The 15,107-nt window shown below is 31.9% G+C and overlaps 2 protein-coding genes and 1 long non-coding RNA gene across 8 annotated transcripts in view; 2 read left to right on the top strand and 1 right to left on the bottom strand.

Moving 5' to 3' along the window:
• Nucleotides 1–38: 38 nt before the first annotated feature.
• On the bottom strand, nucleotides 39–5,714 carry LOC103568391 (exocyst complex component 8). Of its 2 annotated transcripts, XM_014440088.2 has the most exons (8): nucleotides 5,138–5,714; nucleotides 4,609–5,043; nucleotides 3,958–4,178; nucleotides 3,538–3,893; nucleotides 3,164–3,466; nucleotides 1,083–2,294; nucleotides 264–439; nucleotides 39–170 (listed from the first exon to the last, which is right to left on the bottom strand). In XM_014440088.2, exons 3-8 carry the CDS (start codon nucleotides 4,010–4,012, stop codon nucleotides 146–148), a joined length of 2,127 nt encoding a protein of 708 aa, XP_014295574.1. In that variant the 5' UTR covers nucleotides 4,013–4,178; nucleotides 4,609–5,043; nucleotides 5,138–5,714; the 3' UTR covers nucleotides 39–145. The 2 variants fall into 2 exon arrangements, with proteins under 2 accessions (XP_014295574.1, XP_008543450.1); XM_008545228.3 differs by lacking the exon at nucleotides 4,609–5,043 and having other exon boundaries at nucleotides 5,256–5,714.
• LOC106693267 (uncharacterized) lies at nucleotides 5,680–6,908 on the top strand. The gene is made up of 2 exons (XR_001345077.1): nucleotides 5,680–5,767; nucleotides 6,322–6,908. It is a non-coding gene; the product is annotated as an uncharacterized LOC106693267 (long non-coding RNA).
• Nucleotides 6,909–14,010: 7,102 nt separating this feature from the next.
• Nucleotides 14,011–15,107, top strand: part of LOC103568390 (rho GTPase-activating protein 100F) — a 35,631-nt gene continuing 34,534 nt past the window's right edge. For all 5 annotated transcript variants that reach the window (XR_008403668.1, XM_014440102.1, XM_014440101.1 and 2 more), the window contains exons 1-2: nucleotides 14,011–14,390; nucleotides 14,604–14,686. The gene's annotated coding sequence lies outside the window, so the exon portion shown is untranslated. The remainder of the gene's footprint in view (nucleotides 14,391–14,603; nucleotides 14,687–15,107) is intronic.

The raw sequence follows: 15,107 nt of genomic DNA, 5'->3' as shown, positions 1-15,107 counted from the left end.
AAAATATAACAAGTAAAATAAATTCTTAAACAAATTAAATAAAATAAGTTGATACATGATTTTCAATCTATAGCGTAAGAATACTGTGATTTTATCATAAATTGATTATGAATTCTTCTGTTGTTTATTGTGAACTTACCGTTTTTCACGATCGATTCTCCGCTTTTTTACTGCTCGGAAAAATTACGAAAAAAATGTTTAATCACAAATTTTATACATGTTGTATTTACATAATTTATATATAAGTAGGGAATTTATATTACGTGATTGATGTTCTAGGTGTTAGCTTTGGTTTTTCAGCTGTAGGTTCTATGATAATGGTTTTCTTCAACTCAAGTAGTTTTGTAAATTCTTGTCCCATCATACTCCTGTAGAACTCTAACCCGCGTTCGATAATTATTTCACGAATGTATGCAGCATTATCTTGCACTAATTTTTTCTAAAAATCAATAAATTATTAAAATTTATATGTATTAAGTTCAAGTACAGCAATCGTAATTTTCAAGCACTTCTAAAATATTCGGGTTTTGAAAAAACGTTCCATACATTATCCCACAGATATGTATGAGTCAATGTGTGGGCGAATGCATGGGTCAATTAGTGGTTTAATGTGTAAGACAATGTATGCTTTGATTTGCATCCTCATATTTTGTTGAGTTTGCGAGACGACATGCAAAAAAAAGTTTAGTTTTTTTTTTATCTTTAGTTATTGAAGTTATAACAGACTCACAGAACAATGATTTTTAGCTAACGAATATTTGTACTTAAGTCATTTTTAATTTGTATACTTTCAATACATCATCTACATCACTGATTACCGAACACTTCCAATCACACCTAAAGTTTAACTTTAAAGATATTTTTAATTTTTTTTTTTTCCCTTTAAATTTTCATTCGTGATTTTAATTTTAAGGAAAGTCAGAAAGTGTTATTATTTAAATTTATTACAAAATTTAAGATATCTTCGCGAGCAATTATTGTTATTATTAATTTCTAAATTTTTTAAAAACTAAAATGTGACAAAAAAGTGGACAAACACCTATAATTTCTTTCGAAAAATGAATTATTAATGTATTTCTTACCTCGGAATTTAATTTCGGATTATTAAGCGATGCAACAACGTATTGAACTTGAGCACGTAAAACTGAAATAAGTACTGTTTCAATAGTACATATGAGTTCAGGTGTGAAAACACTCAAACAATCTTCCAAGAGTCCGATGTAAAGTTTTGAAAAAGCTAATGTATTACCAGTTAACGATATCCAACAATCACTTGTTATAAATGCGGAAGGTACAGGTATACCAAGATCATCTAATTCACTTAGAAGCTTTTTAAGATTTTCATGAGTTTGCAAATTTGTCGGTCGCCAATTATCTTCAGCAGCACGAACTTTTATCGCATCTATATATTTTTCACTAGCATCTTGTAAAGCTCTAGCCAAAAGAGTTCGTAATTGACCATCTAGTTGATAACGTAAATTAATTCCAAGGTGGGTCAGCTGATCACAATGATCACGGACTGTACTTATGCACTCTACTAGAGTTCCCAATGTCACTTGAGGAATAAATAATTGTTTTATTAAGTGAGATGTAAGGTATTTGACTTCTTGGCTGCACCAAACTATAAGACTTGAAGTACAGTTCATTGATGGTGAAAAGAGTTTAAGAAATTCTGTGGCCATATCAAAAATATTACTAAAAGCAATTGCACTCAATTGTTTTATGTAAGGCACAACAGTTCCTTCTCGTTTTACACGTTTCAACCGAGATGTAAGAGCTGCATTACAAAGTTGTAAATATAGTTTACAGGCTTGAGCACTTCGATTTAGTTGTATAAGAAGTTTTACAGCTCGACGTGCACTTCTTAATCCACCCCCTTGCAAGGATTTTGCCTCTACACTTAATTCCAATTCATCAGTAAGCACTTGAACAAAATATTTTCCCCGATCCTCGATTTTTGTTTTAATTTCAGTCAATTGCGACGATGAAGATTGTATTCCTTTAAGATAACTATTTGCTTTTTCAAAAATAACGTATGCTTCCTCAAAGTGTCTTTGAGCTATACATGAATCTAGATCTTCAGTAACTTCTAATAACCACTCGGGCAAAGATTCTAAACTTTCAACAGAATCATCTGCGTTATCTATACCAAGAATACGAGAGTCTAGAGACATTGACCTTGACGATATAATTGCATTTTCTTTCTGTACTTCTTGTTTATCTGGTAACTCTTGTTGAAATTCTTGTAAGAGACGGACTCTCTTTGCTTGTTCACATTTTTCTAACCATTCTTTCTATTAGAAAAAAATAAATAAATATTTACTAACTTGATAAACCAAATTATGAATTAATTCCATTGCTGTTCAAAGTCCGACATTATTGGTTTAATTATGTTTTTTTTTTTACTTTGAACATGTAACCGTATTATATTACAAATTTCAAATTTTTAAAACAAAGTTATCGATTGAATTAATCATTTTTAAATTATAACTTAAATACATACACTATTAACAGAAATTAAGGGCTATAAAAAAATTGTCAATTTTTTAGCGATTTTCAACAAGCTGAAACTCAGAGGGAAATGATTGTACAGCAAAAAAAAAAGCAAATTGTAGTTTCAAGTTTCTAGTTTTCAGACCTGGCCTTAAAAACCATTGATAAAGGCAAAAAAAGTCCCTTTTGACTTTGACAACTAATAATTCTGAACATACTGGTCATACAAGGAATGAAAGTAGGATTTTAAAAACTGCAAAACAATTAGTAGTGTATATAAATTTTTTATAACTAAAAAATTAATTTAAAAAATGGCAAATGTCAGCTAACTTCAGGGTCATAAAAGCAAACGTTTGCTGAGCAATCCTGGGTATCTGGGATCATCGAAAGTATTTCGAAGCTCATCTGATTAACTTTAATTTTTGTTCCTTAACTTGCCATTTGGAATTTTTTTTTTATTTAGTTTTGTCTTCGATATTTATAAAAAATGTCGAAAAAATTTTATTTAGATAATTTGTATTTGAAAGCTTGAAAATATATGAATGCATAATCAGAAATCTACTTCAACTTCGGTTGCTGAATGTTTTTATTTTATTTATTTATTTTTTTTTTTTTTCTACAAATTTATTAGTTTTATTGCCAAAAAATTAATTAATTTGAAAATTATTACCTTGCTAGTAGCAGAAGCGCATTGGAAGACTCGAGTATCTGGAAAAGCTAGTAATTTAAACGCAAGTTTTACTGATCCTAAATCTTTTACGTTAACTACAGCCAAACTGTGTAAATTATAAACCGCTTGAACTTTATGCTTAGATGGATGTCTTCGCCCACCCGTAGTGAGCCAAGAAGCTATCATAAGAATGTCATTGAATAAATAACCGTGTACTCTTTTTAATGGAGTTCCTTCTAAAGGATCTAACTCTAACAAAGATCCTTCATGAAAGCAAATTCTCCCTGGTACGTCAACTAAACTCTAAAAAAATTTTAATTCTGAATAAGTTATGATACAACTGAAGTATTTGATTAAGTAATTTAGACATCAACCATCGCTCCTTCAACGTGTTCAAGGGATTGAATTAATTTTTGTTTTTGTTCTTGCTCTTTGGATACAGGATTTAGGTCTTGATTATTTTTTAAAATATCGTCGAACATAGTACCAGTTGATCTCTTGGAATTTAATGCACTAAGGAGTGATCGTTGTTCGCTTAACAGTTGGGATAACTGATACATCTCACTTTCCAAATGTGAAATTTCTTTAGCCGTTTCAATAAATTGCATATAATTTTGATAGACATTGCGTTTAAGTTGAAACGAAATTTTATCACCAAGTTCCTGAATTTTAGTTCGTTGCGTATAAAGTTCATCAGCACCAATACACTGAGTGCTTAAATCTTTAACAACTAAAAGTCAAAATTCATATATTAGAGGTTAAAATACACTTAAATGTTTTAAAAATTAACTTACATTTCTCTGGATTAAATTCATCGGCTGCAAAAGAGGTAATTAATTCCTCTGTCATTTTTAATAATCAAAAGTTCGAGATAATAAATTCTAATCTGTATCAATGCCTGACAATGTTTTGGCAGGGTGACGTTTATTTAAAGATTAACCTTCAAATCAGGGTACTCAGACTTTTTTTTCCGAGCGTAGCCGACCCACAGCGCTGAAGTCACCCAAAGTCGCCGCTATAAGTTTGAATAATAATAACCAAACAAAATTTTTTTGTAAACAATTTATTAAGAATTTCTTTATTATTTTTTTTAAATATTCATTTTTTGTTAAACAAATGATTAAATTAGAGAATAAAATTTAAATAAATTTTATAGAGGAACATATAACACATATATTAGTTTTAAATAAAAATAAAAACTTGAAGTTCTTAAATTATTATCAAATCATGAGTGTGAATGTAGCAGACACCAGACAAATTTAAAATTATTAATAAATAGAGTAAATAATTAATAAAACAAAATTTTAAAAAAATGCACATTTAAAAAATTTTCAAATTAACAAGTGCATTTTTTATAAATATTTTTTTTTAATCATTTACTCTTTTTATTTATAGATTTAGATTCGTCTAATGTCTGCTACATTCACACTCATATCAAATCATACTATTTCTCTGTCATCAACATCAGTTTTAATTTCCCAATTTCATCTTCAGAGTACTCAATTAAATTCTTCACAGTAATCCTATCACCACCAGCCTCATCTTTTCGTAAACCATCCTAATAAAAAATAATTTACAAGCTATAAGATTTTGCTAGGTTTTAAGCTCAACCTGTCAATGACTAATATTTTCAATAATGATTATAACTTTAATCTTAAAGATAGAATGTTTTTCCCATGCTTCACAATAATGCTTAGCGCTCGTCATATCTCATGTTTAATTATATTTTCAGTTAAACTTGTTAGCTCTCTTATACATAAAATAACATAAATTTGACGTAAAATTAAAGCTGCTATTTTACATCAAATTTATATGTAATTATAGAGATCGTGCAAGAACTGTAGAGGCAGCACTTTCGTCAAAAGTAGAGCGCCTTAGTGCTAAATAAAAAAAAGTATAGTGATGTAAGCATTGTAGTAAACAGCATTAGTTTTTTATAAAAAATGAAAAAAATAATAAAATTTGGGTTTTTACCGATTAAAAATAATCGAGTTAGAGGTTTAAACGATAAAAAACGACAAAAATTATTTGAATCTAGTCATGTTCTAAATGTAATAGAAACCGAACATTCAAATAAGCAATCGGTTATAACCTGCACAATAGTCATTCAAACCAGTGTTTCCAATATTTACAGTGTTACACTCATTGTCACTAACGCCTGGCCCCCTGTTTGGTAAATAATTTATAGTCTGGGGGACCAGGCATTAATGTCAACGAGTGTACAATTATCCTAAGTATTTTTGACGTTTGAAGGTTTTCCACGCGGTGTTCAGTGAACTTTCGGGGAAATCATAAAATTTCAGCTGTGTATTATTTTAATACGGCATATTTGGATTGCCGCGAGTACAATACGATACTTTTGATGAAGACATTTTGAAAATTTATTTTATTTAAAAAATAAAAAAATAATTAAAGACACTGATAATCCTAAACTAATACTGTTCACCATCACTTTGTAATTTTTTTCGGCAGATAGCATAAAGGTCAACTTTCTCAATCCCCATACGTGTGTTACGTCCCAGCCTGTACGCCAGATGACGTGGCATTTACTTCTCTAATTACCGACCTGAAATCTAACTACTTATATCGAATATCGATAACCAAGTAATTTCCATAGTATTCAATTAATTATATAAAATAATATAATATAATAATATTATTTAAGATATTTGAACGTTAAGGGTATGAGTAATAGTTGATGAAGTTATTTTTCTATATTTTATCAAATATAAATAAGCGCTGACGCCTCGAGTAAATCCTCGAGACGTGCAGCTGCACAAACATCTATTTTGTTTAAGATAACATTTGTTAATAGATAAGTGACTCATTTGTTAGTAACAAAAGCGGAGAGATCGTGAGAATTAAGTATTTTCAATAAATATAAGAATGGATCATTCGAGAACATGCGTTATCTCGAATGACCCCTCCATATGAACCGATACGCGGGTCTGATGCCCAAACGTATTGATAAGAGTTACTCTAGTTTTTCTCGATTAAGAGAAGTCAGTCTGAAATATAGAATCATTGAGAGCAGTCAAGCTCAATATTAAATATTCAACTTCTTTCTCACCCTCTTGAAGTTATTGTTAGGAGAACTTTAACAAATTTATAAATTGATTCAATTGTATATTTTCACATTATTTAAATTATTCTTTTAGAATTGAATAAATCGGATTGAGATATAAAACAATATGTAATCAAACAACTAGTTTATTTCAACCACCGAATGGCAGCTGTTCAACCCATACTTAATAATTATTTATAATTATATGTAAGTTCTCATTACGTCCAATTCAAATCGACCGCTCAACTACGCCAGCGCCAAAACATCAACAAGGACATAACACGTGTGGGAGAGTAAAAAATTGAAGTAAAATTTTTTGCGTACTATACCTCATCGAGATGTCAAATGTTTCATTTCAATTTTTGAGTTAAAATGTTGATCATCTAGAGAGTTTTCGTCGAAGTTAATTTTTGCTACCTTAATTTTTGATCTCATGTATACGTGAAATACATAGCTACTTTAAACCGTCAGCACTCCCGTTATGAGCATTTTGCTCACAGGACACTTAAAATGATAGGATGTCGCCGTAGTGTAAGCGAGACACTAAAAAATACGCGACTACTGAATGGTGAATTTGACTGTAGGTTGAGCTCAACTGGCTATTTGGGATACAGCTTTTATACATATATGTATACGTATATAAAATGACATTGTGGTGGTAAATACAAATTTGAAAAACTATTGCATACTTATTATTATAACTTTTTTGGTAAAATCATGTAATGCATGTAAATCCAAAATAAAAAATCGGTCGCTCAGTTGACCCTGTGGGCCAGCCTCAAAATTTCCCGCTGTTTTCGAGCTCTTGAGCTCGAAAATACTTTTGTATGCCGTTGTTTTTGAAAAAAAAAATCTTTTTTTATCATTTATTTCTTCAATGATATCTCTTGAACGAATTAAATGATTGAGATGGTTATAGTGGCAATCGACGCGTTTTGTTGAGTTCTAAAGCTGATCAAACTTTGAAATTGATTTATCGAGTCGTATGTGAAAAATTTCAAAAAAACTAAAAAAAAATTTTTGAACGAATGAACCGATTTTGATGGTTGAGGTAGCATTCGACGCGGCTTATAAGGTAACACAACTATCTCTCCGACAAAATCTCCCCACGACATAATTTCTCCACCACTAAATCTCTCTATGACGAAATTTCTACAGGATAAAATACATGTATATGGAGCATATTCTATATATTTATGATATACACATAAAATGTGAAAAAGCCCTGAATACGATTCCAGTCGTAAGTGTAGAAATCATTATAATTACATAGATTATTATAAGATCTTGTTCATAGAGATCGTGTTCAGCTGATTTTGTTCTGGAAAGATTTTATCCTGGAGAGATTTTGTCGTAGGGAGATTTTGTGGGGAGATGTTGTCTGGGGAGATATCATGGTGGAACCGCTTGTAAAGTTTCAGGGCTGATTAGATTTTGGAATTAATACATCGAGCAAATTAAGAGTTATCCAAAAAAAACATTTTTAAAAAAATTTTACTTTTGAAATATCTTCGAATGCACTCTACCGATTAAGCTCAAATTTTCACAGCTTATAGTATTTAACAAGCTGCGTCGAAGCACACCTTAACGATCTAAATCGGGTTATCCGTTCAAAAGTTACAGAATATTTACATACATACATGCGTACGTAAGTACATACACACATACATACACTCGGGCATCATCGTGATTTTAGTCAGAATAGCTTTCTAGAACATCAAAACGTCAAGATCTGATAGAATTTCGGTTTTCGAAAATCGGACTGAAACCAATAACTTCCCGAGTTTTTGAAAATTTTCAATTTTCTTAGCGAGAAGTTAACAAATTTTTCATTTTATTACTCATTCAAAAGTCGCCCATTGGCGACTAGTCGCCTTCAAGAAAATTTTGGTCGCCGAGCAGCGTCAAAAGTAGCCTAAACAGCGATAAGTCACACTATCTGGTGTGATGTCCCATCGCGATTCACCTGTTCGATCGAAATGACCCCTCGCGGAATTAAGATATAAACCCTTATGTCGGCTATTCAAATGTAATTATATCTATATATTTTAAATAAATCGTTGGGAAAATTTTGGGTTTTTCGGGACTTAAAATAACAAAATATCTGGTTCATCTGGTCACTCGAGACTCGTCTAGAATAAAATTATAAATGTTTGTAATATTGTTAAAATAAGAAACTTATGTCTCAGACTTTTCTAAGCATATTGTTCGCTAGAATTAAGAGAAAGTTGTGTAGACATTTGTTATTTTTTATAAAAATATAATGTATTTCGTATTTAAGTAGTTTTAAGAGATCCAAGTGCGCTGTTATAAATCATAGTAAAGAAATTCCTTGAAACCTTTAAATAAAAAAACTTGAAGAATGGGGGGTAAGCCGGTTAGAGACCGCAATAAAACTCGAGCGCTCCAAGTATCGGGTAACGCAGCAGCTGTTGAGAAAGTCGACCAAGCAGCGGAGCAGAAGATTCAACCCCGAGGGGCGGAAGTAATGACTGTGACGTCATGAGACCCCGACTACGTCCCCACAGTCAGCCAATAAAGGAAACTTACCCTACCATCGTCCCTAAAGGCTGACACCCCTTCTAACTTAGAATAATTTTTAAGAAAGCTTTGTAAGGCAGAATAAGCCAGAAGCTCGAGCACGACAGTCACCTCTTGTAATAACTCTTGAATATATTTCTACGCTATCTGATTAACCAAAATATAAGCATTTTTATATTGAAAATCCTTCTTCAATTTACAATCGTTCTACCAAAGCTGAGTATTCAAATACTCCCGGGCGAAATAACCCAAATAGATAAATTAAATTGTAGGGAATTAATTAATCATCCTCCCGATAGATGGAGGACATAACACTGGCAACCCTGCTTAAAATTCACTAACTTCTTATTAAACTTAGTTGCTTTTAAGTAAACAACTTTGCCAACGTGTAAAATATGCGAGACTCTGAGGACATGAGTGTGAATGTAGCAGACATCAGACAAATTTTAAATTATACATAAATAGAGTAAATAGTCGACAAAATAAAATTTTAAAATTAATGAGTGCATGTTTTATAAATATTATTTTTTAACTTCCCGCTAAGAAAATTGCAAATTTTCAAAAATTCGGGAAGTTTTGGTTTCACCCCGATTTGTGAAAATCGAAATTCCAACAGATGTCGACATTTTGAGGTTCTAGGAAGCTATTCTGACTAAATTTAAGGTGATGTCCGAGTATATGTATGTATGTATGTACGTATGTAAATATTCTGTAACTTTCGAACGGATGAACCGATTTTGATCTTCGAGGTGTCATTCGACGCGGCTTGTCATTTACTATAAAACTGAAAATTTAAATTTAATCGGTTGGGTATGTTCGGAGATATTTCAAAAATAAAATTTTTTCAAAAATTTTTTTTGAAATAACTTTTAATTCGCTCGATGGATTGATTCCAAAATTTAATCAGCTCTAAAACTTTATAAGCCGCGTCGAGTGCCACCTTAACAATCAAAATCGGTTCATTCGTTCAAGAGAAACCGTTAACGAAATAATTCAGAAAAACAATTTTTTTTTAGTATTTTGGGAATTTCTCAAAAACGACTCTATAAATCAATTTCAAAATCTGATCAGTTGTAGAACTGAATAAAACACGTCGATTTCCACCTTAATTGTCTCAAACGGTTTATTCGTTTGAGAGATATTGTTGTAGAAAAAATGGTAGAAAACGTTATTTTTCGAAAACATAGGCATACAAAAGTATTTTCGAGCTCGAAGAGCTCGAAAATGTATCCACAACAATTTTTCAAGCTCAAGGAGCTTGAAATTGGCGGGAAGTTTTGGGACTGGCTCACAGGATCAACCGACAGACCGATTTTTTAAAATATTTACTCTATTTATTATATATATAATTTTAAATTTGTCTGATGTCTACTACATTTACACTCATTTAAAGACCAGTTTTTCAATCCGAAATTTTACGGGATTAAATAATTATTTCTGGTACATCTATAAATTATTAATAAATGGATATATTAGCAAAATTAATTTAATTCAATACCAGATTGCAAAATTGGACCTAATAGCCACTTTGAGTGCAAGTTGACAGAAAGCCCTACGACTAGAATTTGACGCCAAGTTGACTTACAGAGTTCATATTCGATCGATTGACGCTAACTTTTCCTCAATTATCTGTCGAATTGAAAGCAAATTTTCCTTTTTTCAGCTTCTTTCCCGCAACTTGTAGGCAAAACTCCGTCCTCATAACGCAGGAGTAACGTTACGACAACTTGTAGTTCGAGTTGACCCCTCTGAATGAAGCGCAAAGGAATAGATGTTTTATAAATTTTCTTACATCAATCGTTTTTTCGTCATCCCTTTCTAATTCTGCAATCATAATTATTGTTTGTTTGATGTTAGATTTTTTTTAAGGCTGGGCCATACTTAACATATTCGAGATTTCAGATTGCTATTATTTTATTAATTAATTAAATATCAATATAACGATTTTTTTTCAATTTCCGAAAAAATGCATAAGACGAACTTCCTCGAAAGTTCATTCAGTTATCGATGTTTAAACTTTCCGCTATGAAAATTTTCAAAAAAGGGAAGTTGTTGGTTTCGGTTCGATTTTTGAAAATCAAATTTCTATCAGATCTGGACGTTTTGAGGTTTTAGGAGGCTATTCTGTCTAATTTCAAGATGATGTCCGCGCGTGTGTGCGTTCGTGTGTTGCGTGCGCGCGCGCGCGTGTGTGTAAATATCTGTAACTTTTGAACGGATGAACCAATTTTGATTGTTAAGGTGTCATTCGACGCGGCTTATTAATATCTAAAAGCTATGGCAAATTGAGCTTGATCGGTGGGTTCCGTTCGGAGATATTCCAAAAATAAAATGTTTGTTTTGGATAACTTTTAATGTGTCCGGTAGATTGCTTCCAAAATCTTATTAGCTTTAAAACTTCCTAAACCGCGTCAAAATGCCACCTCAACCATCAAAATCGGTCAATTCGTTTGAGAGATATCGTTGGAGAAAATATGATAAAAAAAGTTTTTTTCGAAAACAACGGCATACAAAAGTATTTTCCGAGGTCAAAGAGCTTGAAAATGTATTCACAACAATTTTTTCGAGCTCATCGAGCTCGAAAACTGAGGGAAGTTTTCGGACTGGCCCGCAGGGTCAACTGATAGTTCGATTTTTCGAGCTCGAAGAGCTTAAAAATTTAAAAGTGATTTGGAGCTCTTAAGCTTGAAAACAGCAGGAAGTTTTCAGGTTGTCTCGCTGGGTCAATCGTTTTTTCAGATTCTTTTATTGACCTTAGTTTCTGATAGTTTGTTTGATAGAAATTAATCATTGTTGGGCTTCAATTTACCTATAAATTAATTAATAGATGCTCTCATAAGTAATATAATTTGCATAGTGTCCATGGATGGGTAATGCATTTGGTGATGATATATCACTGCATTCGGAAACGCTCCGGCTCTGTCTCTTACTAAGGAAATGCGATGGCGCGCGTGAAATGTAAGCGCGGGACTATTCGAAAATGGTGTATTTGCGCACATTTGTGTGTTCTAATTTTCACGTGACTACGTATTTTATGAACTCGTGTACTTGCACACGCAAATTCACACAACTTACACAAAGTTTGCGTACACCCAAAGTAATTGTAAAGTTCGGAATAAAATAACATTTTAAATCCAAAATATTTTTGATCGAAAAGTGCTCTATTAGTTTGTGGATGCTTTCTGCATTGGAATATATTTTTTTAATGATAGCTATAAATGTTAACTAATATGACATCTCGATTGGCGATAAATTGAAAATCACTTACATGAGTATGCACATAAGTGCAAGTAAATTTTGTTTATAAATTTGAATTAAGAGTTTTATTTAAAAATAATTGATTATTTCTTTTTTAATTTATATTTATAGATTTATCAAATTTATCTTCAGTATGATAATGAATCAATATTTATAATCAAGCCCAGTGTACAAAAAATGTTCTCATTTTGAAGTTGTTTCTGTTGTTTTTCCTGAACAAATATAATTAGTTATTCGCGAATTATTTTTTATCTATTTATATACAGAGCTTATTCCGATCCAGTTTGTTCATATGTTAAAAATTTAATAATAAATACTTGTTATTAGATATTGTTTGATTACAGTAGCACCAACTAATAATAATTGATTACTTTTTTTTTCTATAAATAAAAGTGGACAACTATTATTCGCAATTATTCATTTGTGCTCATCATTCGAGTTATAATAATTGCCATCATTAAAGTGAAATAAAAAAAATTGAGCATCGTAATTTATAGATCAACATGATCTTAAAAGACAATATGTATTTTATATTACAACTGTAAATAAATTTTATTTAAAAACCAATGCTGTTTTATTCTGGTAAGAAAAATGGAAGGATATCGAAAAAATCAAAAATTTATAGGGAATTTTCAAAAGGCTGTTACTTAGCGAAAAATAATTGTATAAAAAAAAATTAAGCTCGAAATTGTCAGTTTTCTAATTCTCAGTTCAAATATTTTTATCATTAATAGTTTTTAAGTAATCATATTAGGAGTATACCCAGGAAAAAATGGTCAGACTTGACCATGCCTGTTCATGTATGATCAGGCCTCATCATGTCTGTCCGTGCCTGTTCATATCTGAAGCGTTGAATACGCTCAGGCCTGATCATACCTGCCCATGCCTGCCCATATCTCATCAAGCTTGATATATGGGATTAAATTTAAAATCTTAGTTATAATTAAATATAACTACCTTAGTTATAATTACATATAGCTAACGTAGTTATAATGATATATAACTGATATAGAATTTCATATAACTATTAATCAATAATAAATAAATCAAATATAAAATTTTGTTGACTAAAACCCTATCATGTATAAGATATAAAATTTTATTGACCAAGAATCTATTACGTATAAGATTTTTATTACTTCAAGTTCATACGAAACTAACCATTCAAGTCAATCTCTTAGGTCAACGGGTAGCGGGTTAAACTTCCGAGCGAAAGGTCCACGGTTCAAATTCTGCATATGCCTGTATTTTTTTTTATTTTTATAAAAATAATTATATATAATTGTATAATATAGTTATCCATACTTATATATAATTATCTAGGGCCATTTTTTATTTGTAATTTTTTTATCCGGATGGGCCTGAACAGACATTAACATACATGATCAGACCTGAACATGTCTGGCCAGGCCTATGTCTGTATTGCCTATCAGTAACCACTACTTTTTATCATCTTTCTGGCAGCATTTGAATACCACGTCGGAAGACTTCATCTTTTGAGGCTATCCACGAATCGACCCAATTTTTAGTATATTCATACGATGTAAAGCGCTGCTTAGACACGTCATGTGCCATCGACCGGAACAAGTGATAATCGGAAGGGGCAATGCCTGGTGAATACGGCGGATGGGGTAGGACTTCTCAATTAAGTGTTTTCAAATAAGTTCTGACCAGCACCGCAACATGCGGACATTCGCTCGTGCGAGCATTATCAAGCAGAAGAATAATTTTGTCTTGTCTGGATGTGGCAAAACCAATAAAAGTTAGTTATTTTTGCATTGGGCTATCCCAATGAGTTCCCAATTAGGTCCCACTCAGAAAAAACATGTCGGGTAACTAATTATGGCATTGGGATATCCCAACAAGTTCCCGATCGGGTTCCGACTGGAGTAGACCTACTGGGCATGTTACAGCAATTCCCAATTGGGACCCAATATATGTATTGGGGCAGCTTCTAGTCGGGGTATTCTACTGTAAGCTCTGCCAACGGTCTTGGAGAACTGATTCAATTAATACTTTATAATAGATTTTGTAATCCTAATATACGCAAGATCAGTCACTGACTTAACCCATTACTACCGGGACTGAGCCCATGCTCTGAACAACAAAAATGATGAATAATTCTTCAAGGACATCTATTCCATGTACCTCTGAAAAACTTATAAAACTGAGTAAACTCATATATTTCATAATAGATTTCGATGACCTGCATAAAATCGACCGCTGATTTCAACCCATTACTGCCGGGACAGAACTCGTGCTCTAAGTGAAGAGAATGTTGCATAGTTCTTGAAGTGGATGACCGAACCTGTGTTCAACGCATTTAATCGTTTTTAAACATCACTATTGGTCTTATGGAACTGGGTAAGTTCATATTTTATTATAGATTTTGAAATCTTCCACAAGGTCAATTACTGACTTTATCCTTCCACTGTCGGAACAAAACTAATGCTCTAAACAAAGAGAATGGTGAATATTCCTCAAAGTACGAGACCAAACTCGCGTTTAGCGCATGTTATTTACTCTCATTACCACCGAAGGACTTATTAAACTGAGTACGTTCATTTTTTACTGTAGATTTTGAAACCCTATACAAGATTAATCACTGCAACAGCATTTGAGGAAAATACTTATTTTTTGTTATTTAAAACTGTTTTATGGTAAGTTAAACATTTATTAGCTTAATTTTTCTTCAATTTTATACAAATTATTTTGACAATTGCTAATAACCTTACATATATTTGTTTCATTCAACCTTTTATTAATGATTTATAAGTCTCGATTAAAATATTATTCAAGAAAGTACATTAAAATTTTGGTTATCCAGAAGACAAACCATTTCACTTGAAGTAAGTAGCTGAATCTATATGGAGCGTAGAAATTATCATCTACAAAAATAGAACAGAATTCTTCTTAAGACACTTGTAATAGGAACCGTCGTATAGTCTTCTATTTACTGCGTCGACTGAAACGCAAGAAGGTTGACGATTACGACGATTTAAGAATTCATTAAGTCGCGAACATGAGGGGATGTTAGTGGCGCGCGCATATATACTTACAGTGCAAATGCCACAGCGATAT

This window comes from Microplitis demolitor, chromosome 5 (genome assembly GCF_026212275.2).
Source record: "Microplitis demolitor isolate Queensland-Clemson2020A chromosome 5, iyMicDemo2.1a, whole genome shotgun sequence".
NCBI lineage: Eukaryota > Metazoa > Arthropoda > Insecta > Hymenoptera > Braconidae > Microplitis > Microplitis demolitor.
This window is presented reverse-complemented; position numbering and strand designations above follow the sequence as displayed.

Excerpts from the sequence above, each read along its gene's own strand:
- LOC103568391 (XM_014440088.2), bottom strand. The coding sequence starts at position 4,012 with ATGACAGAGGAATTAATTACCTCTTTTGCAGCCGATGAATTTAATCCA. Across the intron at positions 3,894-3,957 it reads TGAATTTAATCCAGAGAAAT|TTGTTAAAGATTTAAGCACT; the intron begins GTAAGTTAATTT and ends TTTGACTTTTAG. Across the intron at positions 2,295-3,163 it reads GCGCTTCTGCTACTAGCAAG|AAAGAATGGTTAGAAAAATG; the intron begins GTAATAATTTTC and ends TTTTTCTAATAG.